General features: G+C 40.0%; 1 protein-coding gene across 1 annotated transcript in view; it reads right to left on the bottom strand.

Annotated features, from left to right (window-relative positions):
* The window catches only part of enah (ENAH actin regulator), a 149,157-nt gene extending 126,924 nt beyond the window's left edge, over positions 1-22,233 (bottom strand). Inside the window, exon 1 of the mRNA XM_058614268.1 lies at positions 21,837-22,233. Coding sequence (XP_058470251.1) covers positions 21,837-21,841 — 5 coding nt within the window. The 5' untranslated portion in view covers positions 21,842-22,233. The remainder of the gene's footprint in view (positions 1-21,836) is intronic.
* Between the last annotated feature and the right edge of the window lie 3,158 nt (positions 22,234-25,391).

Below are 25,391 nucleotides of genomic sequence, written 5' to 3'. Positions count from 1 at the left end.
TTTGTTACTTTGGCAAAGAGAAATTGAATGACTGCAGGAAATTCTTCGGATTTATTTGAGTTTGTATAATTAAAGCAGCTAAACAGCGACTTCTGTGTCACAAGGTTGTGCTATCTACTGTCAACAGAGCGGAAACGTCAGGGCATCACTTCAGTGGAACTAATTACATCTTTAGGGTTGGTTATTTTGGTTTGTTTTTTAATCCTCACTGTAGGGGCCAAAATGCATATTTGGTCTGTTTGTTTATTGTTTATTTTGAAAGGTCACTCATACTGTTTTTTGGTCATGTCACTTCCGTTTTTGATTGACACATGGGTGTGGTTTAATTTATACACCTGGGCACTCGGATCGGCGGGGTAAGAGAGAAAGGGGGTTAGTGGCGTTCCTGATTTATATTTTCTGTTTACCGTCAAATCGTCAAATAACCAAGAATAAATCATCATACAACCAAGAATAAATCGTCAAACAATAAACATCACTGGACTTGGATTCATTTGAATGACGCGTAACTGCCTGGAGCCCACCTAAGCCTCTTAGCGACCTTTTATAGGAAAACTGTCGCTACAATTAGTAAACAGAAAATCCAATCCATAAACACCACGGCATGGACGGAATTCAACGTTGCTCTTACCGCTTGGATCTCGATGTTTTGCACTGAACGAACTATGCAACACATTGGACTCTTTTCCGCGGACGCCTTGGATCAGAGACATAAGTGACAGCAGCGCATCACAGCCATCGGAAACGGTATGTTGGTTGATCCTCCTGTGTATTTGTTTGAAGTTGAACACAGTTTGGAGAGGCTGCCGTTTTGTCCATTGGGGACTGTTTGTTTGGGCTTGTGTTGCGCGTGCTTCGTTTGTCGCGATCGGCAATTGTTTGGGCTGATTTGACTGTGTGGTGAGCAGTGGCCGCCGTGCTGTGCTGTTGTGTTGAAAATCGCATTGTGGCTGAAGCAATGTCATTACGGATTGCATTGTGTCTGTTGCTCAGTGCTTTGGTGAATTGTGCACGTTGAAAGTTCACATAATGAGTGACGCAAATGAAATGGAAAATACGGAGAAGAGAACGGTCCAGCTTACAGCCAAAGCGCTGGCTTGCAAAATGGAAACTCTTCAAAAGCAACGTCAATCTAATGTGACAAAAATGAAAGCACTCTCACGCGAAATTAAAGAGCTCATGAAAAATGATGAAAATGCAAAGAAAGTGCAATTCAAACTGAATGAACTCAAACAACTGGATGAAAATGCAAAGGCAGCACATGAGTCAGTGATTGTTTTACTTCCCAAAGAGGAAAAGGTAACACAAAATGAGTGGTTTGGACGCATAATAAAACACAACACAGACTTCACTGATGATGTAAAAACATGGCTCTCTGAGACTGAAAGACACTTTCAGCAAGCAAGAAATGTGACTGCAGATGTGTTTGCTGCACAATCAGTCAACTCTCCCATTCCACCTGAAGAAGAGGCACCTGTTGCACCTGTTGAATTAAAGGAAGATATACCACACTCTGATGTTCCAACTGCCATTCCTTCTCAACAGAATAAAGCAATATCTGACATGCAGGATGAAATTAAACCAAGTGACAGTGTGTCAAATGTTACCAACAGGAGTCACAAATCACATTCTTCATGCTCAAGATTTTCCACCACCTCATCTGCATGCATCAAGGCTGAGGCTGAAATGGCTGCTCTTATTGTAAAACAACAAATGCTAAAAGATAAACATGCCATAGAAGCACAAGAGGAGCAGCTAAGGAGGAAAAAAGAGCAACTGGAGCTGGATGGAAACCTTGCTGCTACAATGGCAAAAATGAAGATTCTTGGAGCCTCAAGTAGATCTGGTGTGTGCAGCCACAGATCAAGAGTGTCGGATGGTATGAACTCGTATATGGAGAAAAAACAACATGAAAAGAAAACACAAATGACTGCCACTGCTGACGGAGACAGTACTCAAACCCAATCTCTCCCCACAGTGCCAGTGACAGTTCAGTCAAATACATTAACTATGGATGCACATGTTACAATACCAGCCACATTGCCTGCTCCTAACAATGGTGAACAGAGCAACATGCTTAGCATCATGGAAAAGCAAAATGACATCACTGCATTAATGGTCCAACAACAGTCTCTCTCTTTAATGCCCAAGAAGGAGATTTGTCGTTTTTATGGTGACCCACTTCAATTTCAAACATTCATAAAATCCTTTGAACACAACATTGAAAGCAAGAACCCAAACCCCCACAGATTGTCTTTATTATCTGGAACAATATACAGAAGCACAACCAAGAGAAATGGTGAGGAGCTGCCTTCATATGACAGCAGACAGAGGATTCAGGAAGGCAAAATCTTTACTGCAGGAGCACTTTGGCAACGAGCATAAAATTGCTACAGCCTACATGGAGAAGGCTCTTTCATGGGCGTCAATTAAACCAGATGACACAAAAACACTACAAGCATACACTCTGTTTCTAAGAGGATGTTGCAATGCCATGGAAGATCTCAACAACATGCAAGAGCTCAACATGTCAGCTAACCTGCTAATTATAATTAAGAAGCTGCCATATCGACTGAGGGATAAATGGAGATCTGTGGCATGTGATTTTCAGGAAAGGTACAAACAAAGGGCTACCTTCGAGGATCTGGTCAATTACCTTGAAAAACAGGTGAGGATTGCAACTGATCCAGTATTTGGAGACATCAGAGACACTCCAACACCAAGCAAGGATGGAAGAAGTTTTATGTCAAAACCACCTCATCCAAGAATCAAAGGAAGTACATTTGCAACCACTGTGACAGTTGCACATGAGAAAAATGGAAATGGACCGAGGAAAATGGAGAGTTGGCCGGCTGTAAAAAGGTGTTTGTTCTGTGGAGGTGGACATGCTTTGGAGGTGTGTTTCCTATTGGAAAAGAAAGCACATCATGAGAAAATCACTTTCCTTAAAGAAAATGGAGCCTGCTTTGGTTGTTTGCAGATAGGACACATGAGCAAGGACTGCAGGAAGCGACTCAGCTGCAACATATGCAATTTGAAGCATCCTCAGATGCTGCATATCCACCAAAGGAGATTTGAAATGGACAAACATCAAGCTCAAACAAAAGAAGAAGCTGACATCAGAGCCATAGCCTCGGTACAGACAAGTGGTCTTACTGGGGCCGGTGAAGACAATTGCAAACTCTCAATAGTGCCTGTGAAAGTAAAGGCCAAGAAGGGGAACACAACAGTGCATACATATGCATTCCTTGACCCGGGAAGCACTGCGTCATTTTGCACATTGGGGCTAATGACTAAGCTAAATCTCCAGGGAAGAAAATCTAATATTCTTCTGAGAACAATGGGTCAAAAGAAGGTCGTTGAAACCAGCATTGTTTCAGGCCTAGAGGTTACAGGACTTCATGGCACTGATTTCTGTGATCTCCCATGTGTGTACACTCAGAAGACCATGCCTGTGCATAAAGGAAACATCCCACATCAAAATGACATCAATCAGTGGCATCATTTGAAGAATATTCACTTACCTGAACTGGACTGTGAGATTGAGTTGTTGATTGGCTCCGATGTACCAAAGGCTCTGGAACCACTTCAAGTCATCCGGAGTGTGGGAGATGGACCGTATGCCGTCGAAACAATGCTCGGCTGGACAGTTAACGGACCTCTGGGAGGAAAAGATGATTATGCTCAGGAGCAGTCAGAGATCAGGGTTAACAGGATATCAGTTGGTGCACTTGATGAGCAGTGGGAGCAGCAGTTCAAGATTGACTTTCCTGAGTGTGTCAAAGATGACCAAGAGCCTTCAAAAGAAGATCAGCAGTTCTTGGATTTGGTATCAACATCTGCAAAGCTAGTTAATGGACATTACTGCTTTGGTTTACCATTGAAGGACAGGGAAATCTGCTTGCCTGACAATAAGAACTGCGCTGAACAGAGGGCACTAAACTTAAAAAGGCGTTTCCAGAGAGATCCAACAACCAACTTCATCCATTACTTCTCATCCTGGAATCAGTTGAAAAGGGCAGTAGCATGGATGCTCCGAATCAAAGGACTGCTTCTGCAACGAATCAGGAAGAGGAAAACAGCAAGTGGTGTTCTCTCGTTGCAAGGAAATCTTGACACCCATGAAATCCGTCTCACAATCGGTGAATTGGAGAATGCAGAGATTGAGATAATCCGCTTCTGCCAAAAGAAGAGATTTGGAGATGAAATCTCAAATCTGAAAAAAGGAATGAATGTTAAAAGGACAAGCCACATTCATAAACTCAACCCCATTCTGGACAAAGATGTGTTAAGAGTTGGTGGTCGCCTAAGCAGAGCAGCAATGCCAGAAGAAATGAAACATCCTGTCATTCTGGCCAAAGACTTTCACATTGCTGACCTCATTCTACGACATATTCATGGAGAGGTGGGACATGGTGGTCGCAACCATATGTTATCCAGACTGCGTCAGAAATATTGGATTCCTGGTGCCACAGTATTGATCAGGAAAAGCCTGTCTAAATGTGTTGTTTGTCGGCGTATAACTGCTACTCCTGGACAACAGCATATGGCTGATCTACCCCTGGATAGAGTCTCTCCAGATGAACCACCATTCACAAACGTTGGAGTCGATTACTTTGGACCCTTTGGAGTGAAGCATGGCAGAAGTGTCGTGAAGCGATATGGTGTTATTTTCACCTGTTTGGCTACAAGAGCAATTCACCTTGAAATGGCCTCATCGCTTGACACAGACTCTTTCATCCATGCCCTTCGGCGCTTCATAGCCAGACGAGGCCAAGTAAAAGAACTACGATCAGACAATGGAACCAATTTTGTGGGAGCACAGCGCGAGTTGAAGGAAGCTATTGAAGGATGGAATCAAGGTCAGATCCATAACATACTGCTTCAAAGGGGAATAAACTGGATATTCAATCCCCCTGCTGGCTCACACCATGGAGGTGTGTGGGAAAGATTAATCAGATCAGTGCGGAAGGTTCTCAACTCAACACTAAATGTGCAAAGTCTAGATGAGGAGGGACTCCACACAGTCCTATGTGAAGCTGAAGCTATTCTCAACAGTCGTCCAATCACAAAGGCTTCTACAGATCCCAACGACCTTGAAGCACTCACACCAAATCACCTTCTGCTTCTCAAAACTACGCCATCCCTGCCACCAGGACAGTTTCAGAAGGAAGACCTATATGCTCGCCGCAGATGGAGGCAAGTTCAATATATGTCTGACTTATTTTGGAAAAGGTGGATTAAGGAATATCTTCCCCAACTACAAGAACGACAGAAATGGTCCAACATAAGACGCAACTTCACACCAGGAGACATCGTCGTCATTGTGGATGATTCTGCGCCTCGCAACTCCTGGTTGACTGGAAGGATTGTGGAGACCATTATGGACAAAAAGGGACTTTTTACGTCAGCTTCGGATCAAGTCAAAGACCGGATTTCTGACCAGGCCCATCAACAAAGTCTGCCTACTATTGGAGGCAGAGGATCATTGACTGACCCAAACTGACTTTTGACCCCTTGACTTTGTTCCTGAACACTTGACTTTGACTAATCACTCTTTCCTTAGAGAACGTATATTGGATTACAAATAATGAAGAAAGAAGATCAAGAAAATATATTTATATACTATGTTGATTATGTCGAAATTGTAATTATTATTTGAAACATAATAATTAGGGGCCGGAATTGTAGGGGCCAAAATGCATATTTGGTCTGTTTGTTTATTGTTTATTTTGAAAGGTCACTCATACTGTTTTTTGGTCATGTCACTTCCGTTTTTGATTGACACATGGGTGTGGTTTAATTTATACACCTGGGCACTCGGATCGGCGGGGTAAGAGAGAAAGGGGGTTAGTGGCGTTCCTGATTTATATTTTCTGTTTACCGTCAAATCGTCAAATAACCAAGAATAAATCATCATACAACCAAGAATAAATCGTCAAACAATAAACATCACTGGACTTGGATTCATTTGAATGACGCGTAACTGCCTGGAGCCCACCTAAGCCTCTTAGCGACCTTTTATAGGAAAACTGTCGCTACACTCACTTTCAAAAGTCAACTTTGTGAGACTGATATGGATTTCTGTGGAGGAAAGCCTTTTTCTTCCCCAGTGTGCACAGTGCAGCTGGAGGCAAACAGAAATAATCTGAGGAAATTACCAGACACTAGATTATAAACAAATTAAGAAAGGGAAAGGAAAAATCATACTCAAATAGAAAATAAAAATAGAGAATCCCTGTCAGCTGCAGCTCAGTTGCTGACCCTGACAGTGGAAGTGTAAACAGGTGCAAATACAACACAGTCTATGACTAAGTGAGGCTGCTGTGCAGCGGAAAGCAGGCCAGAGAGCGTCTCTCCCGGCTGTGGTAAAACAGATTTACATCTTGCCCAGGTTCTCACCCCTATAATCCCATTTGACTGTCATCTTAACCCAGGCTCCTGCTGGTATTTTACACTGTGGGCCAACAGCCCAGGTGTACACCATGAACACAAACAGTTACATCATGAAGGCAGTGACATATGTAAACACTCATAAATGATGTGCTGATGTGTGGGAAGAGCTGGACTCTGTGACAGTGATGTCTGGAAACAAGGATGATGTCCCATTTACTGGTAATCTTGGACAATATTTACCACCCACTTCCTGTTATTGTGGCAAAACATATTACACTACAATCTACAGTGTAAGTGTGTTTCATACTGCATTGTATAATAGGCCTGAGCAATTCATCTTTTTTTAAACACAAAATGTGCAATTTGAAACAATGCAGCTGGTAACGGTTGCAATTTATTTATGTTATGCACCTCTTCTGGCACAGAGTTTATTTATAGTTTTGTTCATGCTTTATAAGAATATGATTTATTTATTCAACTTACTAAAAATAAAAAATAGTAGGTTCATTTTATGTTAAAAAAAAGGTGCAGCATAAAAAAATATATAATTAAATAAACTTTAGGAGAAAAAAATGTTAACCTACATAAATAAGTAGTAATACCCATTATTAAAAATAGAATCAGCCCAAATAATCAGTCTAATAGTCTGTACAAACATCTATTCTTGGCTGCTGCAACCGTTATAAACCATAAAGATCTGATTCTGATCATATTCTAGATTAAATGTGGAAAAGGTAATAGCTGTTTCCTTAAAAAAAAGCTAACCTGGATGATTTTACAGTTCACTTGCCTTAATGTCCAAATAAACAGCATCTCTGTCTTGTAAGCAAAGGGTTACAGGAAAAAAGAAAAAACTAATCAAGCTCTGAAGCCTCCTGTGGCACTCGACTCTGCAGCAGAAAGAGAGAGAGCTGTAATCTGTTTTAATCTGACTAACGTCCACTATGAAGATTACTGTCTGACCTCCTCTGTCCCACACAAACAGGTAGAAAAGGACAAAATGAACACACAACATTCAAAAACAGCAGCATTAAAAAAAAAGGTGACGAGATGCAGTCGGAGTCAAACAGTGGCGAGGACAACAAAAGCATCTGTCTGCTGTGATGAGAAAAGCAGACGCCCCCGGTCAGACCAACAACTAACGTACATACACAACTGTTTGTGTGTTCTTGTGTGGCAACAGGTGTCGAGCAGGCTGCATGTGAGCAGCAGCTGTCAGAGGAGAAAGCATGGCACCACACACACACACACAAGGACACACACACCACTGAAATTTTAATTAGAGTCTTGTTTTAGAGATGAGGTGGAGAGGTGGACGTGAGGAGGAGGAGGAAGAGGAGGAGGAGGATGACTCCAGGTAGCTGACTGTCCTACACTCCGACACACACTCCAATCTACGTCCATTTTTTATTTCTTTATAAAGAAATATGGTGTAAACATTCAATAAATAGACATATAACGTATAAAGATAAGTAATAATATTTACAACAGCACAGTGAACACAACACACAGGCTATTAAAGCCATCCCCAATGAATGCTATCTCTACATCAACTCAAAATAAACCACTATAATTGGATTATGTAAATAGTCATCAGTTGTTACTGTTGTTGTTCTTAATAAAGAAGAACTGGTTGTTGTCATGAGTCTGAAAATGTATTATACTAATAAGTGCTGGTGATAACCTTTGTCCTTTGCCATAACCATTAAAAAAAATGAAATTATGTATAAAAACATTACGTATCACTGTACAATTTAATTTAAATAAATGTCAGACTGACTGACGTTCATTGTGTTGATTTTGGAAATAAGACTCATGGGTTTAATGTCTCAACAAATTAGGGCCGAACAATTGTTGAAAATTGAAATGGCAATTTTCAAATTGCAAAGGCTACAATTAAATTATTCCATTTGTGACTGTTTTTGTTCAACATCAGTTTTAAAAGATGCAACACATAATGTTCCCATCCCCAAATTAGATTATAGTCCTTCACATTTAGATTATATCTCATGTGGTAATGCTCAGTCTTAAATCTAACAGTAAACAATGACCTTAAATTACAATTGGAATACAAATTGAATATCACAAATACCCATGTATCGTGATAACACACAATCCGTAAAGATCAATCTTAATTGCAGATTATTTTTCCTCCAGTCCACAGCATCAGAACATAATCTCTCCCTGCAGGCTGTTCTCCATGTACTGTACATGTCCCCGTGTGAGGACACAATGGACTTTGAACTCAAGATGTCCAGGACATTCATATGAAACCAAGTTGTTGTCTTTGCACATAATTAAATGTTCTCTTAACTTTGTTTAATCCAGGGTCATCCAACATCACGGCAGGACATTAAAGCTACACTATGTAACCCCTGCTGGAAGTGCTGTCCCTGTAGCAAACAAACCACGATGAAAATGTTTATATAAAATATAAAGTTTTCATTCAACAACAACAAAAAAAACAAGTAGCTTGATATCTCCACTTTAATTGCAAGGTTTTTCGTGCACCCTGACCAATTTAGCCGATTTAGAGTCGGATGCTATTCATTATGCTACCATACCCAGGGAGGGCAAACACAGAACACGTCTGCTTGATTTTAAATCGTTTAATGCTTTAAATTATTTTCATTTCTATAATTTATTTTGTTTTAATTTCCAATGTAATTCATTTCCTCTGTAAAGCACTATAAATTGCCTTGTGTAAGAAAGGTGCTATACAAATGAACCCCCCCCCCCCACTGGGTCACATTGCAAACTCCTGAATTGTGAAAACAAAGTGAAGATTAATGGATATTAAGTGCAATATTTTCGCTCTGGCATCAAAACAACACTTTTCCAGTATCTCGAATGGAGGAACATGAATTTGTTTTTTCACCTTTTATTAATATTTTGACTAAATTAGCCAAGAATAGCAAGTAGCTCTACGAAAACAGGGCTCTAGGTTAGGATTACTGTTTGAAATTGGTCAAACACAACAAACAGACTGTTATCAACACATACTATGGTGGAAAACAAGTGAACAGCTTAGTTTGTTGTGCTTCAGACACATTTCCATTGAATAACATGTAGCCCTACATTCAGACGGTTCAACAGTTGGTGGAGTCACAGTGAATAAAAGGGGGAGCAGAGAGCAAACAGGGCAGACCCTCTCATCACATCATAGACACATATACAAAGCTGAGCATGTAGGGTCGACTCAGTCAGAGCAAACATCACTGACAGGTTCACTGGACCAAAGGTCAGTCGCTGAGGACATAAGGAGACTCAACAGTTTCAGTGGATCACACGCTCAACACAATCTCTTTAACTGGGCCTTTCAAATTAAAGGCGTAATAGGACGACAGGATGAAAGACGGTGGTACAAAACCCTAAGACAGCAGCTTTGACTTCAGATCAGCAAAGATGTTTTCAAATGTAACCGCACAATGACTCCGCTGCACAGAAAAACACTGAAGGATGGAAGAAGTAAACTCAAGAGTCGCTATGAGCCAAGTGCAAACTGCGGTCCCAAACAAAATGAATTATTCAGCAGCACACACACACACACGCAAACAAATAAACAGCGAGACAGCAAGCGAGGAAGGGGAGAGAGATTCACACCGCAACGGGGAGCCAGAGCGTGCCTCATTTTCATAATACCTAATTAGAAAACCATTTCCTAGAATCGCTCCTAACCCTAAATTAAAGAGGGACTTTGAGTGTGTGTGAGTGTTTGTTACCACTTTAGGACCTTGTGGAGACCAAAACCTGGTCCTTATGAGGCAGAACCTCATTTCTGAGGAACTGGTTATGTTTTGGGCTAAGAATTGAATTGTAGTTAACTTGTTACGGTTAAAGTTAAGGATAATGCTTTGTTAAGGCTGTCCAAATGAAGTCAAAAGCAGATTAAACTGAAAACTGCCATTGTTCCAATATTCAAGCACTAATTTTGATATTCAAACATAATGACATGTAGATGGACTTCATTTCATGCAAAATCTCAAAAGAAAAAGCCTGAAATATCATTTTAACAACATTAGTTTAATGGTTTGATTTAAAGTAATGCTACTTCCTGCACCCGTGTGTGCACATCTAATGATGTACTTATATGAATGAAATCTGTACAAGTTATGCTAATGACAGTTATTGCTTCAGCACTAGGGTTCCGGGAATTTTCAAAACTGGAAACTTTCCGTGGGAATTATTTGTAATAAAATGGGAGTTTTTGTTGGGAACTTAAATATAGTTGGTAAATAATATATTTTAGCATAACATTTTATCTATGGTCTTAAAGTTTAACTAGCAACTCGTTAGCCTAATAGCATAGTTGCCTAAGTCATATTTGAACGTAGGGAATAAGGTAGGGTGATGCCGCAGTAGGTGATTTAAGTTAGGCAGATATCACAATTACCAAAAAAATGACTTAGGCAATTAGGCTAACGAACTATTAAATCAAAACCTGTTACATTAGCTAGCTACCAATTAAAGCAGATATGCTAAATGTAAGATAGCTAGCACTATTTCTAGCTACCTCGAATATTCTGCCTCCTGCTGGACAGTTTTCTGTAACCATACAATAATTTATACAAAATAGGTTGTAAAATATTTTGAAGACCATTCCATTTGTTCAGCTAACTATCTATAGCTAGATATAATAATGTTCCCATGGATAGTTTCTGGAAATTTACCAGGAACTTTCCACCCCTTTGAAACCCTACTCAGCACATATTAGCATTCAAATGACACTATAAACATAGAGATTATGAAATAATATTGTACAATATCAACATGCAAAGATGTTTCCCCTAATATGGACTGTAGCTAGAAGGCCAGTATGTGTTCATACAGTGTGGGAAACAAAGTTTTCTTTAAATTGCGAGCAGATTTCAGAGGATTGTGGGATATTTTAAAAAACAATTTGACCTTTATCTCGCAGTTTAAATAATTGTAATAGGTGTGACAGAGCATGGCAATGATTATCTTTAAGGAGACAGAACACAGCTCATTATTCTGCAGGACTAAGAGTCTAATGAGTCTTTTTAATCTCATTTATTCACACACACATCAGTGATTCCACAGATAATGTGTGTGTGCATGTGCACTCGTTCATGCTCAACAGAGCCCAAGTGATAGGCACACAGACAAGAGATCCCACGTGTAACCTCAGCACACCTGAAGGTGAGAAAGGTCTTGCTCTCGGCTGACAGTGACAGGTTTATTAACGACTGCGTGACTGTACAACAGCATCATAGCACAAACAGCAGAGCTGTACACAGATCAGCAATTGAGCTTTGACGTTATGACAGCTTCTGTTATTATGGGAACTGTTAAAAACTGTTTTGGATCATTAACAAACTGTGGCAAGGCGAATTAGACGATGGCAGAGTAGCACAGTGTTCAGAATTAAACCGTGAAAAAGCCTTTCTTGCTGTCATCAACCAAGCGCAAGGGCAGGGAAAGTAATATTAGACGAGTGAGAACACTAGAACTGCATATGCACAGACTACATAAAAAGGGACATAGTCTTTGGGTTTGAAGAGTGAAGCCCAGGAAGTAGGACAGAATTAACCACTAGGTGGCAACTCCACAGGTTGCAGAAAGATCTCAGTTAACAGAAGTGTATCGTAAAATGACATTCTACTAAGTCAGGAGACATTTTCCTCAGGGGTTAATGGTCTCAATCACTAGTTTTAGGTCTTCATTAATAGAACATGTACATTTTTGGAAGGAAAAAAGACATCACATATGATAGCTGGTATTAGGTACCTGGTTTTAAGGGACATCTGTACATAACTGCATTGACTTCCATGCATTTGGACAGCCTAAACAAAGAGTGATCCCTAACCTTAACCAAAACCAGTTAATGCCGAACCCTAACTAGTAACCTTACCTTAACCTATTTCTAACCATGAAGCCAAGTCTTCTTCTTCTTCTTCTATGGGGTTTAAAGGCAGCTTGTCAAGTCTTAACCCTTAAACCTAGCCTTAACCCACAATTCAAATCTTAGTCCTAAACTTCTGCCTCATTAGGACCAGGTTTTTGGTCTCCATGAGGACTACTGGTCCTGATAAGGTCAGTTTTCATGCCAGAAAAGGTCCTAAAGAGTTAAAGAATCCAAGTACACACGCTCACACACATTCATGTACAGTATGGATATGATGCATTCAGTAACCCTTAACCCAAACCTTAACCATTACAACTGAAGGCCTCTCCCTAACTCTTAAACCAAGTCTTCTTCTTCTATGGGGTTTAACAGAAGCTAGCCAAAATCTGGTTCCTCAAAAATGAGGCCTGACTGCGATGTGTCACAGCTCGCTCTTTTTTTTCCACACGCCTCCTCTTCCTCCTCCACCGCCATGTTTTTGTCTTCCCTCATCATCTTCCTGGAGCTGTGACTCTCATCACCACTCTCTGCTCATTCAACATCTATCAAGGGCACAATTGGCTGCAAACGGAGCATCGACTCAGCGGCATTGTTGTGTTGCCGGGACGACCACTTCTGCTGACAGAAGTATTTGTTTCTCTGTGTGTGTGTGTGTGCAGTGTCTCTGTTATAGGCCAACTTTAAGGACAAATTTGAGACTAAAAACAAATTATTCGCACACAGCTTTTTCAAATGGGGACAAAACTGTGTCCCCTTTTGTTTGTAATTCATTTAGTCGCGTAATACTAATTGATTAATTGTTGCAAGCTTACATTCTCAGTTAGGGCTGCAACAATTAACCAAATAATGGATTGACTAAGAAATAATCATCTATTTTGATAATCAATTTGTCAATTCGAGTTTTTTTAATTATTAAATTAAGTTTTCAGATTATTCTGATACATTATGGTGGACAAAACTACACAGATCAACATTTTCTGACATTTTCTAGACCTAACAACTAATCGATTAATTGAGAAAATAATCGTCAGATAATCAAGTATGAAAATTTGTTGCAGCCCTACTCTCGATCACTCACTAGTCAGTCACATTTTTCTATTTTTATCTGTTATCTGAACTTTTCTAGTACAAAAGCCTAGAAACACACCAGACCGTTTTAAGTAATTACAGTGTAGGGCAGCAGATTGCCCTTTGAGAGCAGCTTGACCCTATGCTGCCTTCCATTGATATGAGAACCTCAGAATTGGGAGTTGAGACCATCACCTCAAAGTTGACCATGTTCTAGTTGAGATGTCAGAAAATAAATTTGGGCTAACCAACGTTAGCAATAACAGTCGATAACAACACTACACTTTTTTTGCACAAACAATGTTCAAACAAATTTAAAAAGGAATTTACTGTACTATGTGTACAAATGATTTACCGTGAAACAAGGAAAGAGTCATCATGTCACGCAATATTCATGCAAACGTGATTTTTGAGAGCCTTGTTACTCACTCATGCAGCACATTTGTGGTCAGTGACTGATGCTTCAGAGCTGGAACTCTGCTCCAGTGGCAGACACTATACACACACACACACACAGGTTCATAGCATTCCACCCTCCTGTCCTCAGAAGGTGATGTCAGTCACAGGAGCTCACCAAAGCCACAGGAAGGTGAGGGAATTTCACCTCACAAGCTCAACACACAGGCTTCCTGTCAATCACACAGAGACATACTGACAGTGCTGTCGTCTGTGACCTTTCTAAATGGACACATTGTTCCACCTTAAAACTTTAACAACCACATAAACACTTCACGTTACCTTCATAAGAACAAACACTCTTCTTCTCTCAGTCGGACAAGTACAGCTAGTCAAGTATAGCTGTTTTTAAGTTTTATTGAGCTGGTAAATAAAAGGGCTGTAACAATTATTAAAATAAAACAGTTGGTTTTTTCTCAAAAAGCTTCTTAAAGGTGGATATTTTGGGGGTTATGTATTCTCTGTATATGAGAGACAGTTTTTATGGTGTGGGAAACACTGATTGACTTTTTAAAATAATTGTAGCCCAAACAACTAATCAATCATTCAAGAAAGTAATGAAAACATTAATCGATGATGAAAATAATCCTTAGCCACTGTTTAATTATAACTACATTACAGTTGGATTAAAACAACCATTCGATGAACTGATTATTAATCGATTACTAAATTAATTGTCAGCCATTTTGATGGTTTGAGGGTTTTAATCAGTTTGAGTTTTTAATTATGAGCATATTAAATAATGTTTTTAAGATTTTCAGCTTCTTAAATGTGAAGATGTTCTGGTCATGTCATAATTATAATAACTGATCAACATTTTCAACATGTCCTGACATTTTATGGACCAAACATCACGAAAACAATCGACAGATGAATCATTCGCTGCAGCCCTGCATGACAGCCATCATGCTGGAATTATACCACTTCTATCAGAAAACATAAATATCAAGTGTGCGGTTTTGACAGGTGGGTCCAAGCTTGTGTGTGAAAAGTGAAAAAGACGTGTCAAAGCGACGCAGCTGCTAATCCAACAACAGACCTTGACTACTTGATATTCTGTAACACAAACATGAGAGAGGGAAATGTGAAGCAACGTTGGTTGGAACACAACGTCTTTTTCATGCATCACCACTTATTGACCTACAGTAAAAGGTCCAATAGCCCTCAGTATGGATGAGTTTGTTTTAAATAGCTTTTAAAACAGCCGTTTCATTATCGATCGGTAGTTGTCAATCACCATCTTCACCCAGTGTGAACAATATCAGATTTGTTCCTTCTTCAGATCAATGAAACGGGCTCGGCCTTCAAATACTGCTGCTCATCTCATGTTCTTACTAACAGAAGCTTCATATTCTGCCGCGACGCCACTCTACACTGCATTTCATTTCAGAGGAAAGAGACTGAGGGTGTGGTAAACCCAAGGAAACAAGTCTTGCAACAATGTATCAATCAATAAATGAATTACCAGCAATTTTGCTAATTAAATAATTGGTTTAAGTGGGTTTATTATAAATGGAAAAGGAACTTCTGCAATTTTAGCTTCTTAAATGTGAATGTTTTGGTTTCTTTGCTCTTCTATCACCATCAACTGAATATCTTAGTTTTGTGGATGAAACTAAACATCTGTTTCATGTATTTATTATTTAGTTTTTATTGAAAATACATTTTACAATTGAACTGCAGTGCAGACATAAAATGTAGATTGGAGAAACAGACCATTAGTGTTGTTCAATAGCTGGTTACTAAAGTTAAGCTTTTTTGAATTTATCATTAAACACTTGTATTTTATCAAATGGAGGAAACAATTATCAGACATATCCTCCAACCTTTAATCCACAGATTAATCAATGATTAAAAACACACAGATTAATCAATGATAAAAATAAATCCCTAGTCTCCAATACAAGTTTGATGGAAAAACAGGGCTGAGTGATATGGCATCATTAGCGCCTGCTGTTTTTCATCACTCGACATGATGAAAGACACTGAAACACTGAACATGACCTTCAGCGTGGAGAAATCAAATCATAGATAATGTCAAATATTTGGGGGGGAAAAATGTGCTTCAAAAACATTTGAGCAACAACACAGACGGAGATGTTCATTCACGTTCTGCTCTGCTCATATATTTACAGGTTAAATCATCAGGGACCTGTCAGGTTTGTTCAACAATGCATTCTGGGAAGAGAAAACAACAGCAATTGCAAAATGACAAATTAAATTATAGACACTGCAATTATTTCATTGATGTCAAATGTCAGGATTTTGACATTTGTTTCTCATTAAAAGGGGACATTTTGACTTAAATTCCAAGGTTTTTCCATATGATGCAGCTCTGGTATAGGACCTGTTATTACAGTATACAGTAATGATGCTCCACATAGTGGGCCATATGTTTGCTGGTTAAAAATGCATCGTAAGTGTGTTATATTTGCCATCTGCTTCCAAATAAGGCAAAACAATACCATCGGAATAGCAATTTCCTGCTACTTCACAGCACATCACTTTTAATTGGTCCTTTTCATCTTCCTTTCATCTAATAAAGAAGAAATACCATAGACCACATTTTGACCACAGTGAAGTAGCTACAACTAAAGCTCAGGGTCATGTCTTACAGAAGTGAATCTGCCTCAAACATGAGCTGTGATTCATTTTCTGTCGGCCATGACCTTAGGTCTACAAACAGTTGGACGGCAGACGGCTGGGAAATAAGACACAAGATGTCACGACATTTGACTTGACTTGGAATGAATTAGAAAACGCAGGAGGAACAGAAATCCAAGCTGGCAAAAGCCTGCAAACCGCCCCCACCACCCTCCCCTTTCTTTTTGGAGTGAGACTGAGGATGGTTTGGAAGAGAGAGAGAGAGAGAGAGGCTGAGGAGGGAGGACAGAAGGAAGGAGATAAGGAGGGCAAGGGGCAGATGGTGGCGGGAAGCCAGTAGCAATTAAAAATCAACCCAAAAACTTCAAAAAGGAGATGAGTTGAGCACAGCAACTCAATTTTCCCACTGATGTGCATTCAATTTATTATACAGTAAAGTGTTGGATGCATTCAAAATAGCAGGAGGAGGATATAAGGAAATACAGAGGAAATTGGCAAAGGCTTTTAAAGAAAATGTGTTCACTAGCCATGAAATTGACTCATTTTCAGGAGGAAATGCAGAAGGGGAAAAAGGGACATTTCCAAATTTTTCCAGCTTATTAGTCAATTGACTTTTTCAATATTACAGTCACGCCTCTATTGGGGTTGGTAAATTACAGCTCCGGGATCTATCGATCTATTTATCAGACCATTTCTATGTATCTCATTCTCTGTTTAGACTCAATAAAAGTCAAGACTTGAGCCAGTGACTGTCGTTTTAAATCAATGTCCATGACAAACGTATTCTCATTTCAATTTAGCCTCAGGGCGACCTCATTAAGACCTCATTTAGATGAGATAATATACAGTGATTGGCCACAGTCCAGCTTGGACTCCACTGTAACTGGGGGGTGTTTGTCAGCACATACTATCCATCGCCCCCCCCCCACAGCTGTAGCAGACAGATAACAAAGAGGAAAAAAAAGGTTCCGGACTGGACATAGCCCGTCCTGTCTGTCATCACTGGTGTGAACCTGCAGCGGCTGCGAGGCATGAGGCCTTTCAGCGACTGTCAAGGCTTGTTGCCATGACACTTCACAGCCCCCGTCCGTCACCCTGACGATGCAGCTTATCAAACAGTCTGAGATAAGCTGACATTGGTGCTACATGTGGCCCGACACAACACAGAGAAACCCAAATGGAACGCAGGTATAAATAATTCTTATCCTCATGATTTAGGAATGCGCTCTGGCCCAATTTGACCTTAATGGTCGGGTCAAAACGGGATCATTCAGATTAGTTTGAAGTGAGGTTGAATAAGGTACGCTTCACTGCCCAAGCCTCAGAACCTGAGACTTAGACACTTGCTCTTAATGACATCATGGCTGCCAAGAGGAAAAACAAGAGTTTAGTCACTTAAGAAAAAGTTAAATGAGAGTATATGCTAACGTAAGAGTATTTTTGCCACTTTTTCTCAAAAAAATGACACATTTGAGCAACAACTCCATGATGCCATGATGTAAAATTGCTGTTTTTCTCAAGACTAGAAAAGCTCATTATAAATACAGACCATTTACCGTTCGTTCGATGCAAACACACTTCAGAACATCTGAACTGTGCTACTGAATATCACCTGGGCCTAAAAGACATTGTTAGCCACTTAAGTGGTACTTTAAGTATGTCTGTCAGTAGAGTTAAAGGGTTCTTTACTGGTGCAGATGACATTGTTCAAGCCAAGTTACCACCAACACATCGCCATCAGGCCAGATAGCTGACTGGAGCCAAGTCTAGCCAATCAGAGGCCAGGACGGGGGGGGGGGGAATCATGTGGTAGATTGAAACCCAGTATGGTTACACCAATCTGACACAGAGAAGAAGAAGCAGCAACCCGATGTGTGCCGTCTCCATCTCGTGCCAGACGGATCATCTATTTGAATTTACTGTTGACGGTTAATGACGGTGAAAAGTTCAAACGTGACAAATATCTCTCCGTTTACATTTGTCCACTCAGCTGTTCCTTAATCAATAAACTTCTGGTGACAGGGTGTTTAAAGAGAGTCGGTCTCGACACCATGTCTAGAGACTTTATTTTCACAGTACGGCACACTGACACACTGACACGACTGTCCCGCATGAGTCGGCTCCAAACAGCTGAGGCACACCTGTTCCACCGCTTAGACACACAATACACGTCCCCTTCTGGACACTGCATGTCTCCCTTTAAAAAGCAGCAGGGGAAAACAACTACAGCAGACTGGAGAACAACAAGTTACTGTGTCCCCGCTCAGCTCAGCTGCCTTCAGTGGTGCCGAGATGTTCTCCTTCAACACCGCTCCAGTTTCAGGAGAAATATGATCTAAAATATTGCTTGCCAAACTGGGAGCCGGGGCTTGAGACATTCAAGGTTGGCTGCAAGACTGATCTCCATAAGTCAAACCCAATTTATAACTGCATTAGACAACTTTTTGGCTTTGATTTGTCACTATAATGTTAAAAAAAATATGACCATCTTAATGGTGATAAAAAAAATTTAAAAAAGGATTTATATCGGTGCCCTATGAGTCTTACTTTCACTGTGTTTTCCTCTCTTGGCTAAAGAGTTGGGACTTTGGCAGAAAAACAGCTTATGACTGTGTATTTAAAACACTACGGAGACGTGCGTTCACCTCATATCTACATGCAGGGACGCTTATGATGACGTCTGGCTGAGGAAATGTGGGAAGTTTTATTAGTGCTGCATCTTTAGGACGGGGAGCAAACAGGAACAGATGGGAACAAATGTGTTGTCTCTTGTCCCTTAAAAAAAACAGGAAAATGTGGGGGTTAGTGTGAATGCCGAGTCATCACAAAGCTGCCTTCCCCGTCATGTTTAACTTGTGTGTGTCCAGCATTGATCTCCATTCATTTGCAATGGGGACAAAGAGCTGAAAATGTAAAATTGGGGAAGACACAATATGACTTTTACCGATATCACAACCTGGAGTATGTACCGATGCCAGTCTGATAGTCTTTTTGGGAGCCGTTAAAACTATAAAGCTGTTTAGAAAACATTTATGCTAGCCATTTCAAAGACAATTCTCCAACTGTGTAACAAATATTCTGCTCCAAAAAATAATAACTGGCCAAAAACATGACTCAGCAGCTGAAATGCTGTAAAATATGAGTAAAAATATGTCATCATCCTGCTGATTTCCTTTCCTCACATGACCCCTGAGAGTGATTATGACAGACAGGTTGACAGTATCAGATGTAAAAGGTCAATTTACAACAACACAGGAAACAGTATGACATCAATCTGGGGATACTAGGAGTCTCCAAATGTTACTTGGGGGCTGAAAGGTTTGGGATTTCCTGCTCCAAAACACACTAATCTGGCTAAATACAACTAATGGCACCATTCATGTACAGTGCAAAGAAGAAGAAGAAGAAGGGAGAGATGAAAAGTTTGTGGTTTCCACCCTGGGGCATGGACACAACATATGAATCTCTGAAACAAACAAAGCTATTGTTAACTGCAGTTTGGCCGAAAGAGAGATTCCAACAGCTGGATTCAATTAGGGGCTTTTTTTTGTTAAAGGGGGGGGAAGCCTGTCCACACTGCACGTCTCACTTCTTAACACATAAATACAATGTTAGGTTATGAAAAAAAAAAAAAAAAAACATCTACACAAGCTCTTCTGACATCTTAACTTTCAAGATCCAGAGGGAAACTTTGTAACCCAACGTGCTACGCTCCGTTAGCCCACGTCCAACAGATTCCTGCTTTTTTTTTTTGCTTTATCAGCAACCTCGGGGCATTTTTTTCACGGGTCGCATTCCTGAGGGGCAGGGAACTCGACAAGAACAGCTTCAAGCCTGCTGTCAAAACTGAACCAGGCCAGTTGTGGACCTTGGGTGGTAACATGACAGCGTGTTTGAGGCTGTCAGAGACGGTTAAAGCTCACGTGCAACAATCATTTTACAGGGGATTTGGTGTCTTGAAAGAGAAAACAGCAGAGTAGATAATAGGGGGAAAACTATAAATAGAAATAAAACTGCATCTCTGACTTCCTGTGTGGAAATGTGGTTGTATAAAGTACTGACACATAGTCAGTGCTGACTGTGCTATGCATGTCCCCTGTACCGAGACACCAGCGAGGACAGGCAGGCATGCTCTTGGTAGACGCATGGCTGCCATTAAGACCAGGAAAAAATTGATTTTAGCCACTTAATAAAATATGTCAGCTTCATTTCACCATTAGAAGTTTGTAAAGCAAACAGAGAAACTTCAGAGAGAGATAGGTGTTAAAAATATGCTTTTCTCTGCCGTCATCCTTGTTTTCATTGTGTCTCATGCAGGTTCTCAGTGCACGGCACACCAAAAAGTGTGTATCGAGGTCTGCTATAGATTCCACATGACGTTTCGTCTTCTGACCAGTTGTGTGTTGATTTGATTCCGCATGGACCGTATGCAGCACAACACTTTCTCATCCACTTGGTCGCACACTCTTGTTTTGGTCCAAAGAGACAATGAAGATGACATGAAGAAGTCCACCACTACTCAGACATGTACCAAAAAACCATAACCATTCACACAGCCATTAGGAACAACTTAGAGTTAAGTGTCTTGCCTAGAAGACCAGCAAAATCTGAAACTGGGAATCAAACCCCAACCTACCCGGTTGAAGGGTGTCTTCCTTTACCACTGGGCCACCCTCACTGTCGTCAGGTGTGGTCCAGACCTCAACAAACCTCTGATGTATGAGTAATTTAAGTGCATGTATATATTTTTGTGTTTTATTTGGTTGTTATTGCCATTTCCCAGCATGCACTAGTGCTTTAACACATGGTGTGTGTGTGTGTATCTATACTCATATCTGTCATGGGGACCAAAACCTGGTCCTATTGAGGCAGAACCAGGGTAATGTGTGAATTATGTTTAGATTAAGGTTGAGATTATATATTAAATGGCTGGGATTGAAATTAGAAATACGGTTTTGGTTAGGCTGAGCAAATGGACACAACTCAGTGTGGTGTCCAAACAAGGACAGCTGCACGAACGTGTGTTAATGTGTGTGTGAGACGGCATCACACCAATGAAACCAAATCGCCAGATAGTCTTTAAGTGCAGTATGTGTGTGTGTGTGTGTGTGTGTGTGTGTCGGTTGAAGAACGAGCGAAGCTCCATTCCGCAAAACCAAGCACGTCCACAAATGCACCACGTTTCCGAACCTGGCTGTGAAGAGTAAAGCTGACAACAATAGGCTGATATAACACACAGTTTATACACTAACAGCTGACATGGAAACACTTTTTCAAAGAAAACAGAGATGCTGTCCATCACATTTAAGAGCAGCATTACCTAAAGACATGTCAGCTGCCGCTTTTCCCAACCGCTGCTGTGGTCCCTGAACTCCCCACTCCACACATAACCGACACACTTCTCCAGCATTAGTTGATATTTTACACATTTGACAGCTTTTCTTACCTCATGACGCTTCTGTTGTCAGGCCGAGTGTTTCACAGGCGGCAGGTATTTAGCAGCGGCTCACTTCTTCTGTACTTCTCAATAAAGTTCACCGCTCGGTTCAAGGCTACAGGCGACCAGATGAATGGGGGACTCCGTCCGTCCGTCTGACGAGGTTTCACAGTTTGCAGGCTATCCGGTGAAAGTAGAAAAAATAATAGAAAAAAAAATAAAATATGAGTTGAAAAGAGTGGAACAGTCGAATCCTACATGTTCCAGCAGCGTCGCGGCTCCGCGGACGGCGAAGAGTCACGGGCGGGAGGAGAGTGGGACTGTCGCGGCGTGTCTTTGAAGCACTGCTGGTGTCAGGGGCTGTGCTGCGGCTCTGTGGCGGAGTCTGTGCCGCTCTCACACCGCGCCGCTGCCGCTGCCTGCTGCCGCGACGCGTGCTGCGTTCACGGACGCACTGGAGGCTCCGACACTCCGCTGTCGAAAACAATTTAAATGTAGCGGCCGATTACTGACAAATCTTGAAATGATATAAAATGAAATGTGGTTCTACAAAGGCTATTCTACTCATAACCAACTAAATACACGGACGGAATGATGTGATTAGCCCTTCTTTATTATAGATTATTATTATTATTATTATTATTATCATTATTATTATTGTTAAAGGTGCAGTAGGGACTATGATATACTGTAGATATAGATTTAGATTTAGAATAAAAATCGGAATTGCCTTTGATGTCACTGTATTTTTCATACAAATTAAAATTATATGGTACAAACGTAAACAAACACACAAGCAAGATAAATGTAATACATTATAGGACATGAAATAATATGAATCCACTTACTACTTAACACAGTATATAACATTATTTTGTCTATTATTTATTTGCACATTTATTCTTGTTTTCTGATGTTGTATTTGTAAAGTAAAAATAGAACAATTTGGCTTTGTTTAAGACCTCACCTATAACAACGCAAACATAAAATATATAAAAACAATAATATTATGAACAAACATTACAAGAGAAAATAATAGTAACCTTGTTTCAAATGAGGGACAAGGTGTAGTTCAGCATTTAACGTTATATGTTGTGTCTTTTGTTATTCACTATGTTTATCTTTGAAGAACTAGCTAATTTCTTTGTACACTTTGTTAACAATAAAGGCATGTGTTTAAGTAGCTTTTATTTAACATCAAAGGTTAAAGGTGACTCTTTTCTATTTAATTTTCAAGACAGAATTATACTGTTAGACCTATCGTCTGGTGATATGCTAGAAAGCATTGCCTCATGTTGTTGTAATTAACTTATCATTCAAATGTATCAAGCAACATTTCTGACCTTTAAATTCTGTAACATTATATAATAGCGTGCAGCCTATTAAAAGTATCGCGTTATTGCTGTTTTTATGGGAGCCTTTTTCATGAGTTGATTATTTCCGACGGGCCCTGAAGGCAGCAGTCCACGCAACTTGTGGGACGTAGCACGCACAGGTTGCCATTGGCAACCAAGTTGGATCTCTTGCTGTGCCTGTGATGTGAGCCGGGGACCAGAGAAGCTGCTGACATTACAGACCTGAGAGGCAGCAGGTTTCATTCACTCCTCATGCTACACATCATTTATCACATATAATAACTATACACTCATGTTTCTATGCGTTCTGACGTAAAAGACGAAACATCTGATGAACTGTGATGTGAGTTTTATGTGAAAAGTCTGAATTAAGATTAAGGTTTTTATGCAAATCTGCTAAATAAAGCTGCTTTTTCTTATAATTTAAGACATGTGCTTAAAAGAAAAATCAAAATATTGCTTAATGAAGAACCAAAGCTGCACCTGAGAGAATCTGAAATGTTAATTTAATAATGCAACATATTTCAAACACCATTCAAGGCACCTTTACAGAATAAACTTCTGAAATACAGTAAAAAATAGGTCAATCATATTGTATAATAAAAAACGTAAAAAATAAGAAATTTAAACAAATCCAGTGGGATGTCTCTGTAAAGGAATGTTCTTCAAACAGAAGAAAAAGTGGACATGTGAAAAGACTTTAATAACCCACAATGTTACGTAATGTAATTAGAGTTATAATTTTAATGGAAATAAACAAAAATAATAATAATAAAAATGAATACACATTACTTAACAAATAAAATACAATTAAAACTAACAATGATGAAAGACTTAACTGTTTGTTAAAGTAAGAATAATATTCTATTTTTTTCTATCAGACCTATAATGCCTTTCTATTTTATATTTGTATCTATTTATTTTGTCTCTTAATCCATTATCTACAGTATTCATTTAATAAATATTATTACATTATTGTATTCATCATTTTAATTGATAGTTAATGTATTGACTTCTCTCTCTTTCAAACAATTGTGCTGATCAACTGTATGTGTGTGTGTACATGTTTGTACTGGACTGTATGGAAAATACACTATGATTTAAGTTTGGATTAGAAGTCTAAATGAAAACATGCAGGGAGTCCAAAAAAAACAAAAAGGCCAGTGAGGGTAAGTGATTGAATTGTCACAGTAGCTGTCAAATCAAATAAGCAGTGATGTTGTCATGGTGCAATTACAGAGCATGCAGTATAAAAACAGTCAAATCATCAATAATCTCCATCTTGCTCAGGGCCATGAGAATGCTGATGAGGAAATATAGATTGTGGACGGTCCCTTAGTTTCCCTTTAAGAAAGATAAAAATAAAGCCCTTTTTTTGGCCTTTTTGGGGGCTGTGTTCTGAACATTGATCCCACTTCAACTCATCATCCCCCAGATACACTCACTGACAGACTGTATGAGCTGTGCTCTGACAGCTGTCAGACAAGAAGTTGTCTCTCTCTCTCTCTCACTGTCTCTCTCCTAAAAATCAATAAACAACTCTTTTGGCGATTTTCTAAATGGGTAAAGTGACGTGAATATGACAGGTGAGTCCTCTCTGACCTTAAAAATGACAGCTGGAGCCACAACCCTGCTCAGGTCCACTGTCTCCACTGAGGCGTCATGTGACCTGCAGAGTGTTGAAGACAGTGATCCACAGTAACATGATAGATGAGGACCAGTTGTCTGCTCTGCTTGTTTTTGCAGACTCACCGCCTCAAATTGCTCCTGGAGGAACGATTAAAGCGTTGGGGTTTAATTAAATTAAAGTTGTGGGTGTGTTAACTCAGACACTGACGTGTTTATTTATTCATGCATGTATGCATTGTTGCTGATGTGGGTTCAGGAATAGACGCACTGTCGTGCATTGGTGCGACTGAGCTGCGACTGACTCAGATCATGATTAATGAGCCACGGGTGAAACACCCACTCCTCACCTGCTCTGTTACTGTGACATCAGCTGTGTTTGTGCACATTACTCCTCTGAGGACGCGGACTGCACTGACTTCCACTCATTTCATTTGGACAGCCTGAACATACCCTTATCCCTAACCTTAACTTAAGCCTTTAAACTTAACCAGGTCCTCAGAAATGAGGTTCTGCTCCTTACCCTAACCTTAACCATCATAACTAAGTGCTTAACCGTAACACTAACCCTGAAAACGCCCTT

This window comes from Solea solea, chromosome 17, assembly GCF_958295425.1.
Source record: "Solea solea chromosome 17, fSolSol10.1, whole genome shotgun sequence".
Lineage (NCBI taxonomy): Eukaryota > Metazoa > Chordata > Actinopteri > Pleuronectiformes > Soleidae > Solea > Solea solea.
This window is presented reverse-complemented; position numbering and strand designations above follow the sequence as displayed.